Source organism: Ostrinia nubilalis, chromosome 3, assembly GCF_963855985.1.
Source record: "Ostrinia nubilalis chromosome 3, ilOstNubi1.1, whole genome shotgun sequence".
Taxonomy (NCBI): domain Eukaryota; kingdom Metazoa; phylum Arthropoda; class Insecta; order Lepidoptera; family Crambidae; genus Ostrinia; species Ostrinia nubilalis.
Genome location: NC_087090.1, coordinates 1,957,233 through 1,968,782, shown reverse-complemented (window position 1 = coordinate 1,968,782; position 11,550 = coordinate 1,957,233). Strand labels below are relative to the sequence as shown.

General features: G+C 37.9%; 1 protein-coding gene across 1 annotated transcript; it reads right to left on the bottom strand.

The window, feature by feature from the left end:
- Positions 1–200: 200 nt before the first annotated feature.
- Positions 201–10,585, bottom strand: LOC135087580 (uncharacterized). The gene is made up of 2 exons (XM_063982308.1): positions 10,469–10,585; positions 201–1,244 (listed from the first exon to the last, which is right to left on the bottom strand). Exons 1-2 carry the CDS (start codon positions 10,580–10,582, stop codon positions 795–797), a joined length of 564 nt encoding a protein of 187 aa, XP_063838378.1. The 5' UTR covers positions 10,583–10,585; the 3' UTR covers positions 201–794.
- Between the last annotated feature and the right edge of the window lie 965 nt (positions 10,586–11,550).

Genomic DNA, 11,550 nt, shown 5'->3' with positions numbered 1-11,550 from the left:
AAAGCAACATAAAATAAATAGATAACTACTTTTATTATAATACAGTGGCACATCTCTTATTGTAGGTATTGAACACTTTTAAGAGACATGCCGGAATATTTACAGAAACACCTAATAATACAGAATAGTCGTTGTAATTTAATTTGGACTTTTTGTATAAATCCTAAAACTGAACATCGCTTTGAAAATTATGGGAGCATAATCAATATGCAAGAAAACGAAAAAATAATTAAATACATTTTTATGTGATTTTGGCTGATTTAAAACAAAATGAAACTAAAGTGTAAACAGCAGTTATAATATTTATAATATCATCTTTAATTTCAAAATGATAAAAATCAGTGGAGATGAAACACTTTTCCCAGCAATGCTCAGTTACAATTTTAATCTAAAAATATTTATTAGATAGCTATTTACTATGTACACTTTACAAATATTTAAACGTTACCTACTTCTGTTTATTATATTTCTTAATCCTTAAAACTATAAAAAGGAAAATCAAAGAGGAACTTTGGAAAATCACGAAAGGTATCGTGAGTAGTAAAATAATCACTGATTATTAAAGCGAAAATAAAAACATAAATAAGATAATCAAAAACTAAACAATTTCTACTTAAACAATAAACGAAATCCGCATTGACGTAAGAATCAGCAACCTTAACCGCGTACATTAAACACTGATGCCAAGTTGGTTTATGCACAAAACGCTGCGTTTAAAAAACCGCTGATAGTTACACGAACACGAAAAACAACAATGAAAGTCAGTTTAACAACAACAACGCTTACGTGTCAGGTCAGAATATGACTGTTAGCGGCCTCCTGAATTCTGATCCTCCTTGCGCGGCTTGCGCATACTGTCCTGGGTATTGAGGCATTAAGATGCTTGGCGAAGACTGGTAGTACGGGAGAGAAGGCGAGGGGTTTGATCCTGAAGAGGAGCTGCCTTCAGGCCTGTCTTGGGCCTTTGTGGTCATGTCTGGTGACTCAGCCGGTGACCGCGGCGAGAGACTGGATGGTGCGGAGTTGACGGCTGAGCTGAGTCCGGCCATGGCTGCAGCGGAGGCTTCGGAGTACATCTTGCTGATATCCATGGGGTAGGAGCGCTGCTGCTGCTGGTCCATGTACATGTACGCCTTGGACAGCGCTGCTGAGTCCAGGTACCCTCGGGAGGGGTCGTACATGCCGTAGCTCCTGTACTTCTCCGCTTCGATCGAGTATTTGGACATGTCCATTGATGAGCCAACCTGTAACAATAGATGGTTTGATTAATGTTTTCTATAATTCAAGTTAAGAAACTTGAAAAGGGAGGAGGTTCTCAAGTCGGTTATATGTTTTTTAATCATTTCGGTTAACGTTTCGGTACTTGTGTTGTACCTTAATATCATGGTCTATATTAGGATTAGAAGACGCAGAAATTTCAAACATTTTATAAAGAGTGTTCAGCCATTGATATTAAAGTTTCATCGTGGGTGTGAGAATACTAGTAATACACTATTATTCGGTGCATTTGGTGTAATATTGTTTTATATCTAAATATGTATAACTCAAAGGTGACTAATATAGTGATCTATCAACCGCACAGCCCAAACCACTGGACGGATCGGGCTGAAATATGGCATGCAGGTAGATGTTATGACGTAGGCGTCCGCTAAGAAAGAATTTTACAAACTCCACCCCTAAGGGAGTAAAACGGGATCCACGCGTACGAAGTCGCGGGCGGCCGCTGGTTGTTTTCTATAGCAGTAAGTAAACAACCAAAATAATTGCATTGAAACGCGTTTAGTGTTTGTATTTACAGTAACGCAGATTAATCAACAATGATGCGACCTCGTAAAGCATTCGGATAATTCACAAATTAAATAATTCACTGAAAAATTAACGTTTTCATTTCAATGGGATCAGTGGTTGAACTGCAATTGTTTGAATGAGAAGCTTATGTAGTGGTGACAAGATTCAAAATGGTTTGTGTTGGTGAAAGCATAATGCTGCATTTTACACGGACAAACACACAAATCAATCGTAACAAAGGACTCGGATAATGGCTCGAGTTTTAAAATTTTTAATGAAGTGAGCCCTATACAATATTCTGAGGAAAATATTACTCGGTGCTGATACATACAGCCGCTAAGATCTTAGAAAAATACACGTTGGTAATGAAAATAATATTAACATTTCTAAGGATTTGATCTAAGAAAATCATAAAGCTTTTTAGTTAAAACGATTCGAAACGATAAAAGTTTCTTTCATTTAGTCAAATGACATCTAAGCTCAATTTTTCATTACAGTTTTGGTAACTTTTTGCCCACCCAGTAAGCAGTAGGCAATCTTTTTAAAATTTATCAAGTAAATCTCACTCGCATTCAAAATATTCCATCGAAATCTATTCAAAAATCATAAATCGGTCGTAAACCATTTAGATTTGCTCGCCGTCCGCGCGGTGCGTGTGTAGTCTGCGCGCGCGCATAACGTACGGTCCGCTTTCAGAGCTAGCACGCTAAATCAGGATTAGCCGGACAAGATGACATCAACTATACGCTTTATTGCGGGCCCGCTTAGGGTTGCCAGGTGTCCGGCTATAGCCGGACATGTTTGGCTTTTTAGGGACTTGTCCGGCCAAATATTATCTTGTCCGGCCTTTTTGTTAGGTGTTTTATATGGCTGCTGCGCCAGTCCAAACTCGAGCCACAGAATAATGTTCGGACAAAGATGACCCACTCATGAGCTATGACGCTAATTGCTTTGCATGGTACGTTAGCTATTAAAAATGCATGTCCGGCTTTTAGGGTAATATGTCCGGCCAAATGAAGACCAGAGTCCCTTTTGTGTTTTGGACCTGGCAACCCTAGCCCGCTCGTATTTTACGCCATCTAACTTATACGACAAAACGCCGTATGTCATATCGAAAGTTGTCTTTGGTGTGAGTGACCAATAAACGAATATTTACACCCGTGGCGGCGTGAATAAGGTTTACGTTTTGTTTGTAATGTGTTATAGGTGTCCTTTGAAACGTCTATTGTTGTTTATTTGTACAACCTATCATGTTAAGTAAATCAAACTATGAATAACACTAGGTAGTGAGTTAACCGTTGTTTTTTTTTATGGAGTTTGACAGATTTCTGACGTTTGTTAAAGTTAGAGTAAGATGGTGTAACCCAGCCTAAGATCTACTACAGACACAAACATGAATATTTTGTAATGCATATTTACTGAAAATAATATCTAGTTTTTAAGGGCTTAATTTAATTTGGAGAAAAAAAAAACGAACTGCCTAAAGATTTTTCCCAAAAAAAAAATACAAAAAAGAACTCCACTATTTTGACCTGCAACAACCACCGTGATGTAGGTAGATACCCCATTAGCGAACGTGCAACGCATGCACCTGATTTCACGGTGGATTACTATTCGATAAATCACCTACGGACATAATCGAACACTAAAATCACAATGGTTAGTTAAAGGCGTCAGTTCTGTGCGCGAAACGCCCAATCACTATTTTTAATACGGACCAAAACGGTCGCAGTGAACGTGTTAATACAAACCGTGAATGGTAGCTGATTATATTGTTTTCTTGGGTTTGGGGTCCGATCGGGACGTTAATCGAAAAACGATGGGCAATAATGTAAGCAACGAAAGGTGTTGTGGTTCCGTACTCTTAATTTGTGGTCAAGAAAATGATGCTCCTTGAAATTATAACCTTGGTATAAAAATTGGGGCTCTATCATAATAAGAGTCCCAATCAGTACTTTTCTCCAGTACTATGTTTATGAAGTTACCGATTTGATAAGACTCTATAATTAATAGCAAAACTTATCTATTTTGTCAATAATGTTCTCACGCCTACAATACACTGCATTATCGCCATTATGGTGAAACTACTTGAATATTAATAATCAACAAATAGCTGCATTTTGATATGACTTTTCTTTCACGTCTTAAGCTATGTTGCACCACCTAACTTTACCAACCTGAAATACAAACATTTGTCCAAGAAAAGGCCTTAATACGTTCACATACAACAATGGTTTCTCTCTCCGTTGACCCCTAAAAATGCGTTTTCATCCGATAGTCGGGACTTCGGGAGTCTATTACGTGCACAATGCCTGATGGATCGGCGAGGGGACTGATACCTAAACTTTCGTTCGGATTAATTAAATAAGATTTGCGATATTCGATGATGGGTCCGATTCTGAGCTGTCTTTAGGCTAAAGCTAAGATCTCAGTGTCCACTAAGTAAATAAACTAGACAGGATTGTTCAAATCCTTATTGTTTTAGGGGAGGAGGGCACTCTTGTAGCGGAGTTTTGGGCTGACACTTTGTAGGTTTGTTGTCGACACGACAAGAAGAAGGGGAGGAGGCTCATTAGAAAGATAAGAGGTTATGGAAAACCAATAATATAACTTCAGAAAAGCTGTAAGCATTTTACAAGGCCTGTAAGGCCTTGTAAAAGACTTTTTGTTTCTTCTGAACATAATTTCATAATAAAAGAAACACAGGAGTTATTCAGTATACGAGTAATTACATGCAACTCGAAAGACACTTTAATTAATTTAAATTAATACGACTTATTAATTCATTAAATTAAATTGAAATTCGATCTCTTACCATTCAGTAAAAAAAGAGACTTCAAATTACAGAATCGTGCCCCTGTATTCAATAAGTCAATAATTGATTCGCAATCATATTTCGGTGTTATTGTAATAATCTTTTCGAAATATCTTTTGTTTACTGAGCATTTGTAATATTTCTTTACCGTAATACAATGACAAGTGTGTCCAAATGGCCAATGATTTTTGAGAAACTTTCAAACCTTTTTCAAGCATCTGTCAGATTGACAGCTGAATGTGAAGTGAAGAGTTAACTGTCAGAATTACGTACGCGCTGAAAACGTTTTGTAATGACTTTCTGAATGATAAATGAATGTTATTTGTGCTATAAACATGCATACTAAACACTCTATTGGCTTTTTTAAGTTTATAAAAGGTTAACCATTTAGAAGCGGTTATAAACTTGATGTGTATAGAATCATTAAAATTAGCGTCTTTTCTGACCAAAGATATTGATACCGTTATTTATTTCTATGCAGAAATTGTTGATACAGTAAAAGCAATGAATATTTTACGAATAATAAGATTTCTAAAATGATAAAACCAACTTACGATACGCTACAGTAATAGTAGAAAGTGGGCATGTAATTGTGAAATACATTATTAATAGTTGTATTTAAAGTCATACTTAACTGCTGGGCATGTTCTAACCATGGTAGTTAAATAGGGAACTAAGTGCTTAAATTGTAGTTAAGGTAAAAAGCGCATTAAAGGAAAATTTATAGCAAAATATAAAGATTTGAATTATAAAATGGTAATTAGTTTTGATTAAGCAAATACCGATACAAAATAATACACCTTTATATTATTAAAATAATAAATTCCTACTACAATGGGACTATTCCTACCTCTCGTTCCCACCGCTGCAACTCCTGTGTAGCCAGGATCTACAGCTTGACCGCCATAAAAACCCAACCAATGAAGGTCAAGTTTCAAATTCAAGGTCAAATTCCTACTACAAGATAGTAAGTACGGAGACTATTAACTACCATAAAAACTAGGTCAAAATACTCGGTCACCCATTCAACGCGTAAAGTCAACATCCTAGCTTGACTTCTTTTGCCCCAAGGTTTGCCCGCGTAATTACAAAATCTCTTCCTACAAACTCCCTAACCGTTCAAATTAAAACACTACTTGACACACAAGTCGGAGGGCTCGCCCTCGATTTAAAACTCCCCTCTTTATTTGACGTTTAATCTCGTGGATGTGACGGAGACGCGCTAAACAGGGGATCTGAAGATCGGTTTATGGGTTATTTATTGGATTAGTCTTGGGATTGAGATTTGTGAGTTGATTTTGATTAAGTTGCTCTTGAGGATATGCCTTAAAAATGACGATTGTGCTTATGCAGCAATCTGATCAAACAAAAAAATCATAAGGTAACAACGTATCGAGAAGTTATTTAGCTTTTAAAATAAATATGCAGCCAAATAACTCATACTATTTATGTGACTATTCCCAACTCTCGTTCTCACAGCTGCAACTCCTGTGTAGCCAGGATCTACAGCTTTATCGCCAATAAAAGCCAGTGAAGGTCAAGTACTCAATTTGTCCCGAAGGATAGTTAAACTGTCATTGGAGCCACAACGAAATTAACATAACTCTTATTGCTTGGGAATACCCAGTTAAAATCAATGCAATATACAAAATAATATATGTAACTAACAGGACTAAAATAAACAAAGCATTCCCAACACCAGCTGCTACAAAAGCCATCTCACAGCGTTATTGGATCAAGGATTACGCTCCGCATTGACGTGCGTTGAAAGAAAAATAATTGCGGGATTAAAAAGTGCAATAACCGTGCCTCAAGGAGCTGCAAGACAGATGACGGGGCTACAATCGGCTTATTAGCGACTACCGGGACTCGAGGACTCCTGAGGACCGGAGGACCGGAGCGTGAAATCCTCCAATTATTCCCATGCAAAATCTTGGGTGTTCATTCGGTAATTTAATTTCATAAAGACCCAGACCTGTCTATTCAAAAATATCAAAACTCATTCGCTATCACGACATTCGATGTGACGTACCATCGTTTTGTTGATCGATCGACGTAGCGTTCGCTATCATGATAGGTATTCGATGTAGCATCTTTCGATGTCATGTAGCCTTAAGACTAGGCGCAGACCACCGATTATTAGTTTGCCGATAGTTGTGCCCGATTTATCGATCGGCCAAATCGAATCGATGTAATGTGCGCACTTCCATACATGCCCATACTGATCAACTGCCCGACTAAACTATCGGCCGACGAAAAATCGATGGTGAGCGCCTTATTTGATCACTTAAAACAATTACTAAACCAAAAAACATACGCTACGAGTACTTCGAACTCCGCGCGTCACCTTTATTTATATTAATGGACACTGATTTAAACATATGACATAACAGTATTTGAAATTGAATTATGATATTATAAAGTAATGATCATGTTGTACAACAAATTAACGACATTAGCCTCGCTTGTTCAATCCCTCCCATTACTCGTCATGGCGGGGAAGGGAGCCATGGCAAACGGTTTCCAATGGGGTCTCCATGGTTTATTGATTTCAGGAAGTGTCCTACATTAACTTTGTATGTGGGATTGTATTTCTGAAAGATCATGGTGGATTTGTTTTGTATGATATTGGTTTTTTTTTTATAAATTACCAAAGAGGTAGCTAGAAATGCGTCAAACAAAAGTTTGATAAAAGTTATTTTTAGAAGCACAGAAAAAATCCTAAATATTACAATTGCAGTTCTAAGAAAGAGTCATAACATCAGTAATAAAAGCGAGTGAGTAGAACATTAATTAGAATCGTCCAAAAATCGTAAAAAAAAGGTTTTATTAAATACTACGTTTTAGTCAAGTGCCATTTTATTAGCAGGTTACATGTATACTCGTATTTATCAGTCAACGAAAATATTAATAAAACACAGTACGCTATTCACACTAGGGGTGAGTCGGGAGAGTAATAACTCTTCCGACTTTGTTATGAGATTTTGGCAACTACCTAGAGTAATAGAGTAAGGCTAAAATTAGATGTCACACACCGCACAACACTCGTTTCTTACACGTGTTTTTCCCTGAGCTACCTTTTAATCTATTTCCCCTGATCTTAATATTGAAATCCGTGTTTTTTGAAGTGCCACGATACTTTTTTATTTAAGGAGAAAGATTATAAGTTAGACTCGATTTTGAATGCATTATTAATATTCTAAAATCATTGATTATGGAGTGATTAGGACATTTTTTGCGATTATTGAGAAAAAAATAAAATTAATCAGAAAATCTTTCAAAATTTTCTCAGTCCCGTACTGTCCCAAATTTCCCGCAACCCCTGGCCGCCCCACCCGCCCCAGGCATTGTTTACACCCGGGCCGGTGAGTCGTCACAAAATGATTAGCAGGGGCTGGTCGGAGACACCAGTATTGGGACTGCAGCGCCATCTGTCGCGGGAACATTATCGGTATTACTGTGGTCAGGTGACAAGTAGGATTTTGATTAAGATTGTGTTGGAAGTGTATTTTAGACGAATGCCGGAAGAGGGTTGTATTTTTTATGCTTAACAAGGCAGGTATTTGACCACAATCGCACCTGATGTTAAGTGAGATGCAGTCTAGGATGGTACATAATATGGCCTGTAAGTGGCTATTCACTCTCGATCTCGAACACACTCTTGAACAGACCCGGATCATAGTCTTCGGGAAAGACAGCAGCAGGCAACGAATTCCAGTCCCTAGCTGCTCGTAAGTTTTTCGTAAGTCTGTTGCCTTAGCGAGTTTTTTAGCCTGGACGGTTTGATAGATTTTTATTTAGAGATTTTATATTTCCCTTAATTTGGCCACTGAACGGTAGAGTGCAGTTCATAACTGAAGCATTGACTGACTGCAAGTGCCTAAGTAGAAAACATTTTTTTTCGTCATACGGTCATTATTACATTTCATCCTTTGTCAGTTGCCGACATTTTTTTTTATCAAATCTTTACCTTTCAATTTCCTTAAATTAACTAATTTAGCACTTTATTTTACGGCTCGTTAACCCTCTGCCATATGGTGATTATTAAATTTTGAGAGTAACTAAGTATCAGGATCATGCGTAAGCATATTTAGCTAATAGCAAGTTCAGGTTAATTTTTCATAATAACCGTAACATTTTTTCATACTTTTCGCACTTCATTTTATGGTGCATTAAAAATTTCGCTTTCGCCACCCTGTATAAGTCATGGCAATTATGAGGACATGATTATTAGATTCTTTTGAAATATTGAGTTTTAACGAAATTCTAATTTAGCAGTTCATGAAACGGTTATTATCAATTTCGGTGGCCCGCCTTCTCGCCACCTCGTGTTAATGCGTGATCGTTAATGAGGGTAGGTATATTTCTTAAGGCAGTGTGTCAGCACTTTTCAGGGTCTATTTTGCCAAAGTGAACAGCAGGTATATTCTGCACTAAGTTTGATTTTTAAATATCAATCAATAGATACCTACTAAGTAGGTTACAGGTATCAGAAATGAGGAGATCCGTAGGAGAACCAGAGTGACTGACATAGCCCGCAGAATCGCTAAAATCAAGTGGCAGTGGGCGGGGCACAACATAGCTCGAAGAGCTGATGGCCGCTGGGGCAGGAAAGTTCTTGAGTTGCGACCACGAGCTGGAAGACGTAACGTGGGCAGGCCTCCCACTAGGTGGACCGACGATCTGGTGAAGGTCGCGGGAGGTACCTGGATGCAAGCGGCGCAGGACCGGTCTTTGTGGAAATCCTTGGGGGAGGCCTTTGTCCAGCAGTGGACGTCTTTCGGCTGAAACGAACGAGGTTACTAGATAATTAGGTACCAGTTAGTTTATCTTAAACTCAGTTCTACGAAATCAGCAAAAGATTAACTTAACCAGTAATAAGCTCCACTACAAATGAACTTAATTGCACGAAGAAAATCTATAATCTTTCTATATCTTCTCTATCAGTACGGCAACTCTACACTGCATTAAATTCCTGTTAGTTATCAGCTAATGAAACGCATCTCGCACGAACCTCCCAATTTCACAGCCTAAACGGATCAACCCTTAAACGCCGTGGAATTTCACGCCACTTCCTCGATACTTGACGAAATCATTTAGTGCTGTCTTACCCTTAAACGAGGGTTGGAAGTTAAGTTAGTCAGTTACGGTACTACGCTATACGTTATTTTACAAAGAAACTTTCAAACCTTCTTGTATCCTGTTTGTGCATCGGTACTGGTCTCATCTCTTAAAAATGTCACAATCTACGTAGCTATACAGTGTGAGTCTTGATTAAGTGCACATATGAAAATTGGTAAAACTAGACCCATTTTTATTGAAGATTGAAGGACAACAAATATCTGAGATTTTTGTCATTTTTCCATCGATAAAAATAGGTCTAGTTTCACCTATTTTCATATGTGCACTTTATCAAGACTCACCCTGTATAAATATGCTAATGCTACGTACTTATAGCTTTACTATTGACTGTATAATTATAAGCCTTTGTGTCCCAACGAAGGCTACGAAAAGGAAGATAGAGGTCGCTAAGGTATGGTTGGAAACAATATAATTTCGTTAAAAACTAAGACTTTTAAAAACAAAACTCATTTGATGACGATGAAAATGAAGAGGGTCGCTCTCCTACAGTGGAGAATAAATGATCTGCTAGTGATGATGATGATGAAATTAGACAGCGTAGTAATCCTGCAGTAGGGACTAAATGATCTGTTGATGTTGATATCTTTTTTTTTCTTTTTCTATCTTACCTGGGTTTAGAGGAGAATAAAATATGTGATGTATACAGACTGTGAATGTCTTAAATGTGTATTGCTGTTGGTGTACCTTTATCAATAAATAAATAAATGACCTGATAATTCTTACCTGAGCGTTAGGCGTCAGCGCAGCAGAGATGGCGTTCTGCTGGGCAGCTGCAGCGGCGGCGGCGGCCATGCTGGCTCCAAGCGGCCCGTACGCCGCGCCGTAGTAGCCGCCCATGGCTTGTCCCATGCCGCCTCCTGCCATGCCTGGTGAAAAAATATAATGGTAAATCGTTTATGTCTTGACTAGCTTTCCGCCCGCGGCTTCGCCCGCGTGGAATTTTGTCTGTCACAGAAAAACTTTATCGCGCGCGTCCCTGTTTCAAAAACCGGGATAAAAACTATCCTATGTTCTTTCCCGGGACTCAAACTATCTCTATGCCAAATTTAATCAAAATCGGTTGCGAGGTTTAAGCGGGAAAGCGTAACAGACAGACAGACAGACAGAGTTACTTTCGCATTTATAATATTAGTTGGGATTTGTGAACTCGGAAAACTTCTCCATGATGAATAATCTGGAAATAATTGGAGGCATTGAAATGATGATGATGAATATACTTCTTAATCATTTAAAGTGACTGAGAAAAATTTAAAAATATTGGTCTTAAAGTACACACTTCTACTTATATGGCCATAATATGAAACATTTAAAAGAAAGATTAAAAAAAATTTATTAATTTTTCTCAAAGAAGTTACGATCTTCTAAGCAACTTCGAAAAATTATGGTTATTGCGTGCGCATTGATTTACATCTTTTAAAGTGCATTTAAGAATTTTACGAGAGTTTCAAAGGTCATATTAATGAATAGTAAAACAGATCATAATCACATAAAATGAAAATCATCACACTCCGAAACATGTAGCGCGACCTCTATTTTATTTTTTATTTACAACTGGCCATAAAAAAATAACTCGGATAATCTCACCGCGTTCGAAATTCGAAATAGTTCCCGCCAGAATCCGAAGTGTCTAATTCACACCTCAGTCCGCAAGTGGCCTGTGTATGGACAGAGGTCTATTGAGCCAACAACAACTCTCATAATGGCGCGCCGGGAACCCGGGATTTGAGCACCAATTAATTATTTCATTGTGCCATGAATAATCTGCCGGCCCTCGAGTACTATTAACTAACGGTCAGTTCCTTAGA

What these genes read in the sequence shown, in the direction of transcription:
- LOC135087580 (XM_063982308.1), bottom strand. Translation starts at nt 10,582, where the DNA reads ATGGGCGGCTACTACGGCGCGGCGTACGGGCCGCTTGGAGCCAGCATG. An exon ending in CGCTGACGCCTAACGCTCAG is followed by an intron (nt 1,245 to 10,468) that starts GTAAGAATTATC and finishes CTATTGTTACAG; the next exon opens with GTTGGCTCATCAATGGACAT.